Source organism: Gambusia affinis, linkage group LG16, assembly GCF_019740435.1.
Source record: "Gambusia affinis linkage group LG16, SWU_Gaff_1.0, whole genome shotgun sequence".
Lineage (NCBI taxonomy): Eukaryota > Metazoa > Chordata > Actinopteri > Cyprinodontiformes > Poeciliidae > Gambusia > Gambusia affinis.
In genome coordinates, this window is record NC_057883.1 from 24,425,568 (window position 1) to 24,444,375 (window position 18,808).

Genomic DNA, 18,808 nt, shown 5'->3' on the forward strand with positions numbered 1-18,808 from the left:
CGGCGTTTCTGTTTGCAGAACGGACAGACGCCGCTGATGGTGGCAGCAGAGCTGGGCAGCCTGGAGATCGTCCAGGAGCTGATCAGGAGGGGCGCCACCGTCGACATGGACGACGTGGTGAGCATCACACACACACCTGGAGACACACACACACCTTTTGATGGCATGGCGGCGAGTGGAAAACAACCCGCTCTGATGTTTGATGATGTCACCAGTCAGTTATTATGAGCCATCATGACCTCTCATTACAGCTGATGTCATCGGTTCACCAGCCGACACCCTTCACACTCCAACTCATTTACACTCACACACACACACACACACACACACCCACACACACACTACTGTCTCCTGACCTGCCATTACTCCAGATCACTCCGTCTTACTGCAGGAGAACAGAAAGGTTCTGGTCGTTTCTCTGTTTGCATTTCTGTCTGATTCTGAGTCGCGATGCGGCACCGGGTTTCCATGAGCACCTGGTACGACCAGCTGGTAGGTATGGGCACCTGGCCGGGTCCGGAGCCGGGTCCGGAGCCGGGTCCGGGTCTGTTTCCGTCAACGTAACGGCTCGGCGCTGTTTGCAGGACTGCTGGACGGCGCTGATCTCCGCCGCTAAGGAGGGACACCTGGAGGTGGTGAGGGAGCTGCTGGAGAGCGGCGCCAACCTGGAGCACCGAGACATGGTGAGGGGAAACTGAAACTCCAACGTACTTTTAATCAAAAGTAAAAAGTATCCGTCCAAGAAATTACTCTAGTAAATGAAAGAAAGTATTTAACTGATGAAAACAATCATCTAACATGGAAAAATCAGATGGAGCAAAATATAAAGTTCAGTGGAAACTTTTGTTTTATGTTGAATGAAAATTATTCAACTTATTTTTACTCAAGTAAAGTAAAAATGTATTTGGTAAAAAGGCTACTCAAGTACTGAGTAACTGATAAAAATAATTATTTAATATTAAAAAATTACTTCATCAGACGGACTAAAATATAAAGTTAAGGGGAAAGTTTTGGACCAAAATAAAAATATCTCTATTCTTGTATAATTCCAACAATTTTTGTAATTCTACATCTTTATTCTTGTAATGTTATGACTTTATTCTCCTATTATCACAACTTCTCATCTTATTTTATTTATTGTTGTAATATTCTAACTTTATTCTTGTTGTTATGACTTTTTTTCTCGTATTATGCACTGAAATCATCTTTATATGTTACTGGTGGTGAGCACAGCGAGTCAAAAAGTTAGCTTCCAAAATGAGTCTTAGCTATGCTAATGCTAACCCGCTGAACACATTAAATAGTTAGCAGAGGCTAATGCTAACCATTATGATGACTGTCTCTCAGTCTGTCACATCTGAGCTGCTGTGAGACTCCATCTTTCTTTTGACGATTTTGAAACATTTTATTATTTAAAGTTGTATAAATATGATGGAAAAAGTTTAAAACGTGATGAAACAAAGTTCATCTAGGTCATGAAAATGGGTGATTTTTATTTTATTTGTTATTTTATTAAATATTTAAATAAAAACAATTGCTGCTGACCTGAAAACAGGGCATCATTCATTACCAAGCAAAATCATAAAAAAGAACAGTTCTGACTGGAGCGATTCCTACCGCTAAAAGGAATCCAATCGCTAATGAACGACACATCAACACTCAGCAGCAGCTATGACTTGGCTTCCTCTGATTGTACAAGTAGTCCTGGAGTTGTTTTCTTTCCATTGGTCTCTGCAGCTTTTCTTTTGAGTAACCCGGTTTTAATCCAGTTTTCCATCATTATTTTTAACACAACCCTTTGGTAAGCTAGCTGTAGCATCGCACTTTGAGCTGACGTCACGGCAAATAAACGGTCGTTTACATGCAGTACCTTGCGGACCACTAGGGGGCGCCCGCGGACCACCAGACCACAGTTTGAGAAAGACGGCTGCAGGTGAAAGGAAGATGAGTACGATGATCAGTGACCATTCAGGCTGATGTGTGGCCATCTAACAGTGATGGATGTTAACTGAGTTATATATAAGTATTTGTCCTCAATGGTGAGAAGAATGTTCAGAGGAAGTTTTCAAATCAAAGAACATGGTTGTTGCATGATGGTGAGACTCTGATTCGCTGTTAGTAGTACTGGGACAAAAAGGGTAGAATGATGGTGAAAGATTCAACTTCACCTCAAATCAAAAGAAGCTTGAAACATTGAGACAACTGGAAATGCATACAAGTCTGGTTCTGGAATGGATGAAGTAGGTTAACACAAATTTTCTGGAGTGACCCAGACCAAAACCCAATTATGGACTAATCTTAAAAGCTGGCTGTATGGCCAGCTTTTAAGACCGACCAATTTAATTGAACTCTAACCTTCTCAAAAAGAATAATGATCAAATACAATGCCAGATGTACTTTGATGTCTCCACAAAATGTTTCTTTGTCAAAATCATACCTGTATATTTTATCCTATTTGGATTAAATATTAAATTCTAACTGGGCAAAAAAAAAAAAAAAAAAAGAAAACGCTCAAACGCATCTCTAAAAAGCCAAAATGATCACTTTTTTTTTTTTTTTTTTTTACCAACATATTTTTAATGAGTTTTTACACTTTGGAAATACAAGCATGTAGTTATTTGAACAGGTTCTCTTTGTAGTCATTACATGACAGTAATTATTTTGCTCAACCCAGAGAAATAAAATACAACAACAAAAAAATAATAAAATAATAATAATAAGAAGAAGAAAAAGTAAAAAACAAAACAAAGAACACAGCTTCTCAAAAACTGGGAAATGGGTGATATTTCATGTCAATAAAATGTTTAAAAGGCTTACAGACGGCGTCCATCTTGAAAAATAAATTGGAATACTTATGATAAAATCTCTCTTTCAGTATATTTTTTAGAAAACCAGAGTCAAATATTGATTAAAAAATTAACCTAAATTCTGCCATGCTCACGTTTTGGGAACCTAATATTCCCTCTTCTGTTGGACGTGGCGCCTCAGTTTTGTCTGAACAACCTAATTCACTTTCTTCAAAATGGACATGAAATCAGATTAGTTTCTGTTCTCCTTTCTAATAGAAAATCCATCCACTTAGACCTGGCTGCCGTGGCGCTCATGTTTGTTTCTGAGATAAGGAAAGCCAGACAGTCGCTGCTTCCTGAACTGTTTTTTAATTTTCATCAAGCCTTCACATGCTGTTTCTGTGGTTTGGTGGCTTTTAATGCATTCAGGACGACATTATCACAGAAATAATGGTAGATAAATAATAAACAGGAAGGGAGTTGACTCATGTGCAGTTGAAGATGTGTCAGGAGAGCCGGCTGGATTAAAATAAACCACATTGTGTTTCACTGGAAAGTGTGTCACTCCGTACAGAAATAGCTGCAAATCTGCCTGGATTTGGTCTAATCTGCAAAACAGAGAAGTGATGTGGTTTAACTCTTCTGTTGTTTCAATGCTGTGACTCTTGTTCTTTTGTTTGCCGTTGCTTCCTCTGCTGACATGTCTGGGTTTTCCCGCTCAGGGAGGCTGGACGGCGCTCATGTGGGCCGCCTATAAGGGCCGGACGGAGGTGGCCCGGCTGCTGCTGGAGAGGGAAGCCAATCCGAACATCACTGGACAGGTACCAGCACCAAGACTGAAAATTATCAACTTATTCAGCCCATTAAAGACATAAACTCTGATTTTACAGGGATTCTTTTGATGCACCAACACAAATGAGTTCATAAGATGTGTACATTTTTACAAAGGTGGATTGTTTTAGTTAGTGATTAATCAATTAATTGGATAAGAAAATCACATTGAGCAGATGGTTTATAAAACCAATTATTCCTTATTTTATACAGTAAACTAAGTATAACTTTTCTCTTAATAGAGCATAATTAGTTCATGGCTGCAACTAATAATTATTTTAATAATTGATTATTCTGACAATTAATCAGATTAAAAAATTGGGACGTTCTCCATATTTTTCATTAACCACTTACGTAGAAATACTGTAAGAGATTCAAATAAACAAATTGATTTCTTTTTAAAATCAAAACTTTTCTGCTTGATTTAACATCAATACAGTCTGGAGTTGATCAGTTGTTTTGGTTTTTTATTTTTTTATTTTTTAAATAAACCGATTAATAATTGTGTAGCAAAATTAAAGGATTCTGTGTAGAACATATTAGTAGACCAAGGTGTTTTTTTTTTTTTACTATATGTTTATTGATTATGTTTCAATTAAACAATGACATACAGAACACAGAGCGGAACAACTGTCGACAAGGAGAATTACTTACATTCTGACAAAGATGAGCTTATACAGGATGAAAAACAGCACACAAATTGACCAAGGTGTTTTCATCTAAAATGCAAAATATTATTTTTTTTTTCTATAATATTATGAACCGTTTTGTGAGTCTGTGTGCTCCAGTTAACGATTAATCGATTACTAAATCAGTTTCAACTATCGGTTTCAGTCGTCTCTGTAAACTAGAGACGGTTTTTCTCCTGCTGTTTAAAGCAGCTTAAACCATTTGTGTAGCGCTGGTCATTAGTTTCTGCTCTGGCCCAACAGTACAGCGTCTACCCGATCATCTGGGCGGCGGGCCGCGGCCACGCAGAGATCGTCCATCTCCTGCTGCAGTATGGAGCCAAGGTCAACTGCTCAGACAAGGTAGCCAGCGCCTTGATCTCTGTTTCACAACCACTTTGTCTCAGTGATCTCTTCCTGGATTTATTGTAATTAAACGGGTTTTCTCTGCAGTACGGCACCACCCCGTTGATCTGGGCCTCCAGGAAGGGCCACTACGACAGCGTGATGCACCTGCTGGCCAACGGAGCGGATGTGGATCAGGAAGGAGCAGTGAGTAGTTTCCACTCAACGCCGTCATGTTTCACGCACATCGCTCTCAATAAACAACTAAAAAGCAAATCCAAGCTTTCATGTAAAGTCTTAAAGAAGTTATTTTGAACAAATCAGTGTTGTCAAAATTAAATTGCACCCAAAGCACAAGTGTTACTCAGTTATTTATTTTTATTTATTCTTTGCTTTAACCCTTTGAAGTCCACGTGGCGGGCATAACGCTATGCATTTAAAATACGTCTGAAAAAAAAAAAAAAGACGCCGTGCGAAGTGTGCATTTCATTTCTGTTGGACAGTAGAGACTTCAAACTTTGTAAAAGTAGTGGTTTTATATTGATTTTGTTTTATATTTACTTCCAAATAAGACCAGGAATATGATCGATCATGTTAGCCATAGCATAGTGCGCATTTTACGCATGGACTCGAAAAAATGGCTTTTGTGTTGCATTCGTTCAGTTTTTGGTCGTAAAACAACTCGCGATTGCACTCAACGTGCGTAAAATGCGCACTATGCTATGGCTAACATGATCGATCATATTCCTGGTTTTATTTGGAAGTAAATATAAAACAAAATCAATATAAAACCACTACTTTTACAAAGTTTGAAGTCTCCACTGTCCAACAGAAATGAAATGCACACTCAGACGCGCTTTTCTTTATACAGAAGTCTTTTAAATGCATGACGTCATGCCCGCCACAGGGCGGGCGTCGACCTCAGAGGGTTAAGTTGATTAGAGTCAAAAATGTTTCACCAGTAATCAGTGACTTCCTATTGCACTGGGCCATGAATACGGCACATTAAAGAAATATAACAATTAAACAGGAAAGGAGCCGCTGGGCCTAAACTTGCCCTTTTATGAACAGTTTTATGTAAAATCAACTTTTTTCAGCTCTCCATGTTGCTGTGATGTTTCTCCTTTATGAAAAACACACCTGGAGTGTTTCCTCATTGTTTCATCCATGTTAAGAAGTTCTTTAATCTTCATGGCAACCATTCAGCTGGATCTAGCTCCGCCTTCGAGGCGCAGTTCCTCCCCCACTCAGCTCCTTCAGACTAGCCAGTAGTCATTAGCAAACATCTGCTGAGCTCATTATAGGAGCTGCTGGTCAGTGAAACGCTAGTGAAAATGTTGTAAAGGGTTAATGAAGGAGCCATGTTGGGATGACTTCCTGAAGGCAGAGCTTCTTAAAGAGATAGAGGCCCAATTTGAAGGCATTAAATTACAAAGTAAAATTTCTTTGAAGTTATATTTGATATATGTAGCATTTTTATAACAACTGAAGGAAACATAGTTACTTGATTATGCTATAAAATGGCCACCAGGTGGCTGGAAAACACATGGAGAACAACCAATCAGAGCCAAGAGGCAGGTCTTTGTGCTGTCCATCATCCTCATGTACACACTGCTAAATGCATTAATGGCAGAGAAACAAGGTACTGTAACAGAAAAACCCTTTATCCGCCATGGGTGCCCATGCTAATTAGCATTAGCATTCACAACAAACTAAATTAGCTGCAGATTGTTGCAGGTGAGATTTTGATAGACAGCGGTAAGACCCGCCTCCTGGCTCTGATTGGTTGTTTCTCGTTAGCCCTGGGAGAAAGCAGAAATTCAATTTCTGATAATATTGTGTCACCAAAGGATGGTTTCAGCGAATATGTAAAAAATTAAAATAGTTTTCATAAAGTTCCATCAATAATCACACGGATTAATACAACTGACTGCTGCAGAGAGACTTTTATATTGTAAACTTTTAAAAGAGGAGGCATCTGGTAATCTGGTAAAATGTTTGAGTTCAGAAATCTCAGTTTTTCTGTTTCCCCAGAACTCCAGGACGGCTCTGATCGTGGCGGTGAAAGGCGGCCACACGGACGTCGTCAAAGAGCTGCTGAAGAGGAATCCCAACGTCAACTTGACCGATAAGGACGGCAACACGGCGCTCTCCATCGCCGCCAAGGAGGGCCACACGGAGATCGTTCAGGACCTGCTGGACGCCGGCACTTACGTCAACAACCTCGACCGGGTGAGACGCGGCGGGACGCTCTGACCCGGCGGCTCCACGTGATGCGTAACGCCGTCTGCCATGTTTCTGTTCCAGAGTGGAGAGACGGTGCTGATCGGAGCGGTAAAAGGAGGACATGTGGAGATCGTCCGAGCTCTGCTCAACAAATACGCTGATGTCGACGTCAGGGGCCAGGTAGGGGCCCTTCCTCCCTCCATGGGTTCTCTGTGGGAAATGCCACTCTATCCGTTTATGTTGTCTTTCTTTATTGTTTTAAACTTTCTTCCTTGGATTAGAATTACACAAAGATAAATATTCACCTGTGATAATACACCCCTCTCCATGATAAGTGTATTTTTTATTTAATAGCTGCAGTATTTGCTTTTGCCACTCTAGGATGGAAGGACTGCCCTCTACTGGGCTGTGGAGAACGCTGTGATGGTGAGGGACATCCTGCAGTGCAATCCTGACACGGAGAGCTGCACCAAGGTACCTGCATTATAGAGAAAGTCCTACAGTTTAAAAATCACAATTTAGAAACTCAGCTGAGCAACAATCTGGAGTAAAATTATGAGTTTCAAATTTTTTATCGCAATTAGAGCTGAACGCGACAATTTCAGATGAAGATTGTTTGGATGTGTGGAAAACACGTCAGACATCCACCAATTCACAGATATGGAAAAATCTAATACGGTTTTTCATCACGCCTAAAGTTATATAGATATAAGGGCACAAACATGAGGTGTTGATTATCCTCATATATTCTGGAAATGTCCTAAAATTGTCCAATTTTGGAAAAATGTTCATGAAACTGTGGAGAAGATTCAGGCATATGATATTCCTAAGAGTAGTGAGATACTATATCTGTGCAATTTTAAGAATATCAAAGAAAGGGTAAAAGACAAGTATCTGATGAAGATAATGTTAATAGCTAGCAAGAAAGCTATTATGAGGAAATGTGGAGAGGCCGACCCCCCCTTGTCAAGAACAATGGACTGGAATAATAGAAGAAATCTACATTATGGAAAAACTGACACATGGTTTGAGACTTCAGCAAACACAAATGGAACAGAAGTGGAAGAAATGGAAACATTCAAGACTAAAGACAGCAACAAAAATAAAGAACTAGACAAACTAGATGGAACTAAGGTCAAATAGAGGAACAGCTTCCAAGCTAAAGTTTTCTGTTATGTTGATTGTAAAGTGTTCATGTACATTGTAAATGTAAACAAAAGTAAAAAATACTAATAAAAAGTTCAATGATAAAAAAAACAACAACAATTTATCGCAGTATTATCTGCCTTGATATTTACTGAAGTCTGAATGTCTCCTGCTTTAATAAAGTCATAATAATAACAATAAGTTGTATGACTTACTGCACCATAGTTGATCTTTAAATATGGAATAAAATGTGAGACGTGATGTCAGGGCAAAAGTAACTCCAGAAAGAGGAAAGACGTATAGTTGCACTATACGTCTTTCCTCTTTCTGGAGTTAAAACAATCCAATTCCCCAAAAAACCTGTAAACTGTAGATGAATAAATTTCTTTTCCTCCAGAAGCTGAAACCCATTAAGTATAAACTGCATGTTCTGTTTGTCTTCCAGGACGGAGAGACGGCGCTTATTAAAGCCACTAAAATGAGGAGCATAGATGTCGTGGAGCTGCTGCTGGATAAAGGAGCCAAAGTGTCTGCAGTGGACCGGGTACGGCTCTGCAAACCCAGAACCATCGCCACTCTTTCTGCTCAGCTGTAAGCATGTTTTCTTTTAGAAAGGGGACACCGCCCTGCACATCGCGATCCGCGGGCGCAGCAGAAAGCTGGCTGAGCTGCTGCTCAGGAACCCAAAAGATGGCCGCCTCCTGTACCGGCCCAACAAAGCTGGAGAGACGCCGTACAACATCGACTGCACCCACCAGAAAAGCATCCTGACGCAGATATTTGGAGCCAGTATGAGCCGCATCTCCAGATTCAGTGCTGCTGTTTGGAAACTTCATCGTTTATGTTTGCTCAGAGGCTCTTCGTCTTTTCACAGAGCACCTTTCCCCGACGGAGACAGACGGCGACATGCTGGGTTACGACCTGTACAGCAGCGCGCTGGCGGACATCCTCAGTGAGCCCACCATGCAGCCGCCCATCTGTGTTGGTCTGTATGCTCAGTGGGGCAGCGGCAAGTCCTTCCTCCTCAAAAAACTGGAGGGTGAGCAAAGGAAGTGACTTTTTCCACCATTTCTCTTAACAGACATGCAGGGCTGCAGCTAGCGATTATTTTAGTTACCGATTAATCGATTATTCTGATGATTAATCTGATTAAAAAATGGACACATTCTGCAGATTTCTCATGTAACCTCTAAACTTTTTTTGTTGATGATTAGTTCAGTAATCGATAGACAACGATTAATCATTCCAATCCTAGAGATTTTAACTGGTTTGGTGTTTCTTTCTGTCTTTGTGTTCAACAGATGAGATGAAGACCTTTGCAGGGCAGCAGATCGAACCGCTGTTCCAGTTCTCCTGGCTGGTGGTTTTCCTCACGCTGCTCCTCTGCGGCTCAGTCGCCATCATTCTGGGTTTCACCGTCGACCCCAAGCTGGCCATCGCCGTCTCCCTCAGCCTCCTCGCTCTGCTCTACACCTTCTTTGGTGAGGAAACAAACGAGAGGAAAAATACCAATGAGGTTTTGTGAACTTGCATCACAGCCACAAACTTTTCTGTTTTTCATTTACTTTTATATAAAAGGTCAGCATAAAGTAGTTCAGAATTGTGAAAGGTCTTCTGGACGACCAGAAGTAGTGCGCCGCACAGATCTGACCTTTAATGTTTATTGAAAAAAATAATAATATTTGATTTTGTGAAAAAGGAAAACAAACTGAAACTGCAATGAGTGTTCACAAAACGAACTGAATTAATAGAGAAAATGTGGCTAGTCTTTGTTTGTGTATGAAATCTAGTTTCTTTTTTTTCTGTGTTTTGGATTATTTTGAATTTAACAGAATTTTAGAAAAGAGTGAGTGTCTTTAAGTGGAATGTGTTAAAATACATATAAAAAAGAGATATCGGTTGTTCTTGCTTTTTTCTTTGTTGTGTTTGGGATTACGACTTGTATTCAGGGAGTTGAATACAAGAGCCAGACCTTAGTTTGCTAACCGCTAAAACGACTTGCTGTTCTCGTTTAGTTTTAAATTCGGAAATTTAATGATGAATAATTAAGATTTTTCCCCTGAAAATTTACAACTTTATGACAGAAAACTTTTTTTCTACTAAATTAATCTACATTAACACAAATATGAACCACGTTTGTAAGAATGACAAAATAAAATAATGTGTTATTTAGCAACATATAGTGTTGCTAACTAACATTTTGTGTTATTTGATCCTAATAAAGTCTTATTTCCAATGGTCACTAGAGGGTGCTGTAAGCCTGGTGATACCAGCTTCTAGTTTTTCCTAATTTTTACAACATAAAGCATATTTTCAACCTGTTTGTGTATTTATTCATGCTGGCCTTATTTGTGTGTTTTGTTCAGTGCTGGTGTACTTTGGGAGCCGGCGTGAGAAGGAGAGCTGGCACTGGGCCTGGGTCATCAGCGCCCGTCTGGCCCGTCAGATCGGCTACATGGAGCTGCTGCTCAAGCTGATGTTCGTGAACCCGGTGGATCTTCCAGAGCAAACCGCCAGAGCCCTGCCTGTCAGGTGATCGCCATGGAAACGCAGAGTCTCCGGAACATTCCGGACGGTTACGGAAAGACCTTTACATATTTAATTCCTCTGTCAAAGAAAAAGTAAAAGGTTCAACTCTTGGGTTATTTGAGAATAGGGAAGCAAGCAACTATCAATTATTTTAGATATTTTAAATAAACAAAAGAGTAGCAACAAATAAAATTAATTATGAAGACTCTCTAAACACAACTGCTCTTCAAAATATGAAGGAAATAACTTTTTATACTCAAGTTAACTTTTAACTGATAACTAAATGAGTTTTACAATAATTTAAGTAAACAATTAATCACCATTAATCTGATTAATTGTATCAACTACTCAAATGCCCAGATTGTAATCTGTCCTTAAAAATAATCTGGATTTTTGAGATGATAAATGTATATGAATACAATTAATTTTCTGTCACACAGAAAAAGATTCATCCTCTTTTTGCTAAATATTTTATTTATCTTTATTTTAAATCCTAAAAATGGAAAAAAAAGGTGAATCTTTAAAACTAAAGATGCCTTGCTGCTAAGACCTTTATGCTTTATTCTCGTCTTTGACAGGTTCTTGTTCACGGACTATAACCGCCTGTCCAGCGTGGGAGGGGAGACGTCTTTGGCTGAAATGATCGCCACGCTGTCGGACGCCTGCGAGGCGGAGTTCGGCTTCTTGGCCACCAGGTTGTTCCGGGTTTTCATGAACGATGAGATCAAAGGTAACATGGCTGCCGCTGAAAAGCTTCTGCAGAGCAGTGGATGAACATTCTTAGAGCAAATATCAGTTGTTATAAAGTGTTATAAAGTGATAAATTTCCATCTGTCTCTCTAAAGTCAGTGTTTGTGCTCCAAAACTGCAGGTCAGAAATGGAAGAAAACCTGCTGCCTTCCGTCCTTCGTGTTTGTTTCGCTGACGTGCGGATGCCTGATCACCGGTGTGGTGCTTTTATCCATATTTAAGGTACATTAAGCAATAAAAAATCCTATAAAACTCTGGAGTTTGGAGCTTCTTTTAATGTGGTTATTGTTGTTTTTTTCATTAGGTGGACTCTGCAAACCTGACGGTAAACACAGTGCTGATAGCGATGGCCAGCGTGGTCGGACTGGCCTTGCTGCTCAACTTCCGGACCTGGTGGCAGGTGGCCGACTCCGTCCTCAACTCCCAGAGGAAGCGGCTGCATGGCGCCGCCAACAACCTACATAAGCTGAAGAGCGAAGGGTTTATGAAGGTGAAGACATCAACTGAAGCAATTCAACCAGACATTTCTCAACATAAAAAATTCCTTTACCAGATGAATATTTTTAGTGTCAAATCTCATACGTTTGTCCTCATAGAAATTATGTTCACTGATAACTTTTTGATTTCTTGGCCAATTGGATTAATGTTTGGTTTCATATTTTGAACCATAAAAAGTGATATATATCTTATTGATCTAGTGTTTTCTTTTACTGATGGACATTTTTCAAAATGGCCGCCATGGTTGCAGTTCAATCAACACTACTTATTGTCAGTGGTGGGCACAGCTAACCAAAACATTAGCTTCACTAACCACTAATTTGCTAAACAGGAGTCTTAGCTGCACTGACACATCAGGAAACTAAAGCTAAACTGCTAAGCACAAAGAATTAGCAGAAGCTAACTCTAAACCACTAATTAAATAAAAAACAGTGGAAGCTAATGCTATGCGGATAAGCATACCTAAAAATTTGCGGAAGCTAACACTAAATATACAAAAAATGTATGGAAGCTAATGCTAAACAGCAAACCAATTTAGAACGTTACAGAAGCTAACCCTGCATGACGGCCATCTTGAAAAACAGCAGTCCTGCAGTGAGCCTGATGGTAGTTTTGACGTTTTGTCCACACTTTAAAGATCTCACCAGTCAGAAAACCTCAACTGGAGCTGAATTGCTCTGAATTTGTTTTTCTCGTGTTTCTCACCAGGTCCTGAAACATGAAGTGGAGATGATGTCCAAAATGGCCAAAACCATCGACGGCTTCACCCAGAACCAAACGCGCATGACGGTCATCATCGACGGGCTGGACGCTTGTGAACAGGACAGAGTTCTGCAGATGCTGGACACGGTGAGCAGCGTCCTCCTCTCTGCTGGCCAGCTCGCTTACAAACAAGAGGCCAAGTAGCCTAACCTCATTTATAGATCCATCACAAACAGAAGTTTATTTACATGGTTTTTATTGTTCTGATGGTTTACAGATAATAAATACTTCAATATTACATAAAACCAATAACACAGGATGAAGTTACGTAAATTAAACCAGTAACACAGGATGAAGTTACGTAAATTAAACCAGTAACACAAGATGAAGTTACGTAAATTAAACCAGTAACACAGGATGAAGTTACGTAAATTAAACCAGTAACACAGGATGAAGTTACGTAAATTAAACCAGTAACACAGGATGAAGTTACGTAAATTAAACCAGTAACACAGGATGAAGTTACGAAATTAAACCAGTAACACAGGATGAAGGTACGTAAATTAAACCAGTAACACAGGATGAAGTTACGTAAATTAAACCAGTAACACAGGATGAAGTTACGTAAATTAAACCAGTAACACAGGATGAAGTTACGTAAATTAAACCAGTAACACAGGATGAAGTTACGTAAATTAAACCAGTAACACAGGATGAAGTTACGTAAATTAAACCAGTAACACAGGATGAAGTTACATAAATTAAACCAGTAACACAGGATGAAGTTACGTAAATTAAACCAGTAACACAGGATGAAGTTACGTAATTCACTCATCAATATCCTGAAAAGAAGAGTGCTGTTGGAAAGTTGAGTCCAAGGAAAAACTTACCTCCTCTGCCAAAAGTGCCAATCTGGGACAAGATTTTCACTCCTAAATTATAATATTGTTAAATTTGGACATTTTTGTTACAACACGGTGTTGGTGAACAGGCCGCTGCCATCTGATGACGTTTACTCTGAAACCTGTGTGCATTCATTCCATAAACTGGGCTAAATACAGACGGATAGCCAAACATTCTGGAGATTTTCAGCTTTTATTTTAATAACTCAAGCATGTCAGAGCCTTTTTACAAAATGTTTTTGGTCTACAGTGATCCCTCGCCACTTCGCGGTTCACTTATCGCGGATTCGCTATTTCGCGGATTTTCATAATGCATTTTTTTTTTTTTTTTTTTTTTTTTTTTTTTGGTGCATTGTGCTCTGCATTCTGATTCGCTAAAAACTCACTCCCGCTTCTTGTATCAAAACATGCTACGAATTACTGGAAGGACTAACGCTTGGTCGCTTAGCAACCATGGTGCGAATGGCCACTGAACTTAAGCGAGTAGCTGAGGAATGGGACCCTTTGATGAGCCGTTCATTACAGTTCTCCAACGTAATCGATGGTGGCATGTCGGTGTACAAGGATCTTTTTGCAAAGAATAAAAAAGAGCGACAACAGCTGCTTATCACTATGTTCTTCTCCCGAACAAACACACCTGCACCGCGGGCTTCAGAAGAAGAGAACACTGCAGAGCGCAGTCAGGATGCAGCGGCCCAGTCTGAAGAGCAGTGAAACGGCCTCCACGTCAGTCACTGTATTTGTATACATGTAATAGTTGCTAATTGTAAAAAAAAAAAAAAAAGTTTTCTATTTCGCGGATTTCACTTATCGCCTGTCATTTTCGGAACGTAACCCCCGCGATAAACGAGGGATTACTGTACAGTGATTTAACAATCCCATTTTTACAGAAAGTACAATACTGTTGTTAAAAATATATTTTTTTGCTTGACTCCCAGAGCTCAATTGAACAATTTAGCAAATTTTGCATCTAGATGCATGAAATGCTGAGATCGATATTAGAAATAAAACATTTCTGAGTTAAAAAGTTGAAAATCTTGATGTTTTTTGGAGTTTGTATTGTATTCTTAAAAAAACCAAGGAACAGGTTATTGGTGGAGTTTCGGTCGACTCTTCGGTCGTCGTAGAAACCATGTCGATGCGTTTCAGCTGCAGACGTCGTGCGCTGTGTTTACGGTGAAAATCGCAGCTTTAGGTGCAGAGATTCTCCACCATCGGGTTGAGCCTGAGGTTGCTGGTCAGAGTTTAACAAATCATGAATGCATGGAGCTGAAATTGAAGTCCTGTGACTCCCAGACAGTGTTCTTTAGTGAGCAGGAAGGAAATCCCCGGCCTCACGCGCTGCAGACAGGCGGCTCTCACAGGAGTCATTAGCTTTACGGGCCACAGCTGACTGCTGCCTCCAGCTGTTTGCTGCTGCCTGGTTACATGCATCTTCTTTTTTATGTTAAAGTTTTAGGTGCATAAGGTGCTTGAAGTCCTTCAGAATGCTTGATTAAGACTTAGTTATTCTGTCAATTAATCAGTTTAATTGGCTAAAACATTTGGGATGTTCTTTTTATTTATAAATAAGACTCAGGTGTTGAAACTAAGTAACAAACAGAAACAAAATGAAATGTGAGAAAAAGGAAAAGTGTAGTTCTTTAGGTATTTGTAGTACGGAGTGTGTCAGAAAAATATTTTCTTGATCTTTTTATTTTTTACTTTAGGTGAGAGTTCTCTTCTCGAAGGGTCCGTTCATCTCCATCTTCGCCAGCGACCCTCACATCATCATCAAAGCCATCAACCAGAACCTGAACAGCGTCCTGAGGGACTCCAACATCAACGGCCACGACTACATGAGGAACATCGTCCACCTGCCGGTCTTCCTCAACAGCAGAGGCCTCAGCCGCGCCAAGAAGCTCTGCATGGCCACGCCCACCAACGGGGAGGCCGACGGTACGCCGCAGCAGCTAACAGCAGCTAACAGCAGCTAACAGCAGCTAACAGGTTATTTCTGCAGATTAATGCAAGTTTCTCTGATTGTTTTCCTTTAGGGTGGCATGACGACATGGACAAAAGGATGTCTGTGGTCAGCCTGGCCCAGGATCAAGTCAAGGTTGGCAGCAAGACTGCTCTAAACCGAAGGGTAACACACACACACAGTCGTGTTTTCATATCTTGTGGGGATTTTACATTGACCACCATTCATGTTCTTCATTCTAACCAGGGGTCCCCAGACTCGGTCCTGGAGGGCCGGCCTCCTGCATGTTTTAGTTCTCCTTGGTTTAACGCACCTGAATCAGATGATGGCTCGTTAGAAGGCCTAAGAAGAACATTGACATGCTGAAAAGGTTGTTGGTGCCACCAGGGAGAGAATAAAACGTGCTGGATGCAATCGGCCCTCCAGGACCGAGTTTGGTGACCCCTGATCCTAATCCTTACTCTAACCGTCACATCTTACCCTAACCAGAAGTCAATTCACTCCTGGGCCCTAAACCTGACCCCTGACCCCTGACCCAAAAGTCACGTTTTCCCTCATGGAGACCAAGAAAATGTCCCAACAAGTATCCGTGGTCCCCACAGGGAGATAAAAACCTGGCTCACACAGGTGCACGCACACGGCTACATGGCCTATTTGTTAAATTATACCTAATAATAAAAAAAGAAAAAGCTATTTGAAGTGAACTCTTGCTTGTTTCCAGGCTCAGGAGAGTTGAAGTGACATTTGCTTCCTTTTAATTGTTAAAGTTGACCTATTATGCTTCCTGAGCATTTTAAGATGGGTCAATGGCCTACACAAAACATGCTCATTACATTTTCTGGACAAAATCATTCTAAGATAATGAGATTTTAGTTAGAATTAAATGTTTTAGGGCATCTTGTAACTTTAAGTCTAAATAAGCTGCTGCTGGCTGCACCTGATCCCATGCAGTCTGACGGAGCTCAACTAGATAACTCAAAGCTGATAACATTCCCTCAGAGATCCACAGCTGGCCCTGCCGATGGTGGAAGGCATAATTACACACCACACTTTTAAGATTTGTATTGCTAAAAAAATATGAAAACCACGACTTTGTGTGAAGTTAACCCGTTAAGTACTGTTAAAATACCTTAATGCTTTTTCAAACTGCTCTTGGTTTTATCGGACGTATTGATATAAAAATGACTGTAATTGTTTTTGCCTCCTTCCTCTTATTTTGATCTGAAATCACTGGGTACGGTCAGGAAATGCAGCTTTATCTGCTCCGTTTCCTGCCTGCGGCGGCGGGTAGTGAAGGCGTGGTGTTGGCTGGCCGTTGGATGGAGGGGACAACATGGACGAGGCGCTCGGTGTGCGGCCAGGGCTCCTGGTGTAATTGATGTAATGGCTGTTTATCCTTCCTGCTGTGTTGCCACAGCCTAATGACAAGGTCTAGCAGCGGTGGGTCCCTGTGACAAAACACTGGCACCAGGTCTGCTGGCAGGAGGCTAAGTGACTCTGCTGCTTTAGCTGATGCTGTTCTCCCTCCTGTGAGCCTTCCTCCCCCATCCTCACTGCTTCCCCTGTTTGTTTGGTAGTTACCTAGAACATCGCCACTACTGGCTCTTTGTCTCAGTGTAGAAATCAGCATCTTAGCAGGAGGAAACCTTTCCTTCAAGTGGAGATTAGCAAATAAAAAAATTAAACTTATTCACTTTCTGCAGCTCTTCCACTTGTAGATAACATTACTTTTTCTTATATTTATGGAAAATGCAGTGGTAGCACCTGTAGCTGAAACGTTAGTTGTGCTAATCCTAGAGTGCTAAACCAACATGGCGTTTAGTGGAAGCTAATGCTAAGCTACTATGAAAACACAGTATTTAGTGGAGAGAACTAGAACTAGATAGAGAACTATTATACCAACATGGCATTAGCAGAAGCTAATGCTAACGCACTTATTTCAACCATGTGGGTGTCAGTTATGTAACATTTGTTATAGCGCCCCCAAAGGGCCGAATTTCACCCATCAGCACATTTTGCACTTCAGGAAGAGATTCTTTACAGCAGATATTTTGTGGTCTCCGTTTGCATTTGTTGAGTTTTGCTAACTGTTGCCTCTGTAGGATTTCAGTCAGAAAGCACACAGGGCATCAGTGGATTTCAAACTGTTTACGGTACAGTGATGCATTCTGGGTACAGAATAAAGATAATTTGCTGCACAGCATCAAGTGTGCATCAAACTTATCGAACTTTATTCCACTGAAAAGTTCACAAAACAGCAAAGTAGATTAGCGCTTTAGAATGTATCCAGGAAAAGTTGATTTAAGGGAAGCTAAAATGCTAAAGCGGAAAGCTAAAAATTAGCTCTGCCATTAGCAGACTAGTGGAAATGTGCAAATCTGCTGTTTCTTCTTTTCAAATCACAAAAATAAGTAAACCTGTTCCGTGAACCGAGGCACACGCTGCCGCCTGTACGGTTAGCCGTTCCCAGCTCTGACCTAGCGGTGGCCATATGCTGCGCCGCTCTGAGAAAGAGGTCATGGGACTAGTGTTAGAACTTCAAAGTGAACCAAAAGGCTGGCGTTGGCTCCGGACCACGACAGCTGTCTGGTTTCAACACAGATGTCTGCTGTGGATCTGTGTCAGGAGCAAGCCTGTGTGTCGTGACTCTTCAGTGGTCAGTGGTTCGTAAATTAAAGGATAAATCTTTATTGTACCAACTGGGAGACTCTGTTCAAACCTGGTTTCGCTGGGTTAGCATCGCAGGTTTTGTTAGAAGTTGCCATCTTCACTGTTTGTTTACAGCATTTCGTGTTGTTTGACTAAAATTTAAACTGGTTTGAGGATTTGAAACACTAACGTCTGTTTCAAGACGCACCTTATCTTAGAGAGCATGCATGAAATGTCTCCAGTCCCTCAGCACCACAATGCCACCACCTTGCTTGAAAGTTGACACCCTCCTAACATTCTTCTTGTCATTGTACCCGGATAGTTTAATCCTTGCTCTGCCTGATCATATAATGTCTCCGTAGGAGGCAGAAGTTTAAAACAGTCTAATCCAATTGGTTCCATGTGAGGGGAACATGTTCTGGTCAGATGGTTGAAATCTGGACGCCACTTGGTTTTCCAGCTGGAAAATGATCCCAAACAAACTGGACTAACTTCAGGTTTTGTGTTTGAACCATTTCATGTTTGGTAATTATTCCCTTTGGTTTGGATGCAGTGCAGCTGGAAGGATTTGCACTTTTTTACTTGCAGACGGTTACAGTGCATAACCATGGCAACAAGGTGTCGTTTTTTACAGCTGTCTGCCATCTGGAGAGCTCAATAATACCTGGACTTTGACCTAGAGGAGCTGAAAAGGAGGCTGCAGAGCAGCACCAAAGACCAGACTGGTCATAATGGGGTTGTATCCCCTACTCCAACATCTCCCCGGCTTTCTAACCATAGACAGGTTTTCATAACTAATCTAAAAGTGTT

General features: G+C 40.8%; 1 protein-coding gene across 7 annotated transcripts in view; it reads left to right on the forward strand.

Moving 5' to 3' along the window:
• The window catches only part of kidins220a (kinase D-interacting substrate 220a), a 54,463-nt gene that overhangs the window by 6,478 nt on the left and 29,177 nt on the right, over positions 1-18,808 (forward strand). For 5 of the 7 annotated variants that reach the window (XM_044143135.1, XM_044143136.1, XM_044143138.1 and 2 more), the window contains exons 3-21: positions 19-117; positions 585-683; positions 3,512-3,610; positions 4,553-4,651; positions 4,742-4,840; positions 6,668-6,865; positions 6,941-7,039; positions 7,241-7,333; positions 8,451-8,549; positions 8,617-8,794; positions 8,880-9,044; positions 9,307-9,486; positions 10,372-10,537; positions 11,113-11,264; positions 11,406-11,506; positions 11,589-11,774; positions 12,491-12,631; positions 15,096-15,324; positions 15,423-15,514. In XM_044143135.1, the coding sequence (XP_043999070.1) occupies positions 19-117; positions 585-683; positions 3,512-3,610; positions 4,553-4,651; positions 4,742-4,840; positions 6,668-6,865; positions 6,941-7,039; positions 7,241-7,333; positions 8,451-8,549; positions 8,617-8,794; positions 8,880-9,044; positions 9,307-9,486; positions 10,372-10,537; positions 11,113-11,264; positions 11,406-11,506; positions 11,589-11,774; positions 12,491-12,631; positions 15,096-15,324; positions 15,423-15,514 (2,574 nt within the window). The remainder of the gene's footprint in view (positions 1-18; positions 118-584; positions 684-3,511; positions 3,611-4,552; positions 4,652-4,741; positions 4,841-6,667; positions 6,866-6,940; positions 7,040-7,240; positions 7,334-8,450; positions 8,550-8,616; positions 8,795-8,879; positions 9,045-9,306; positions 9,487-10,371; positions 10,538-11,112; positions 11,265-11,405; positions 11,507-11,588; positions 11,775-12,490; positions 12,632-15,095; positions 15,325-15,422; positions 15,515-18,808) is intronic. The other 2 variants (XM_044143137.1, XM_044143139.1) reach the window with 1 other exon arrangement.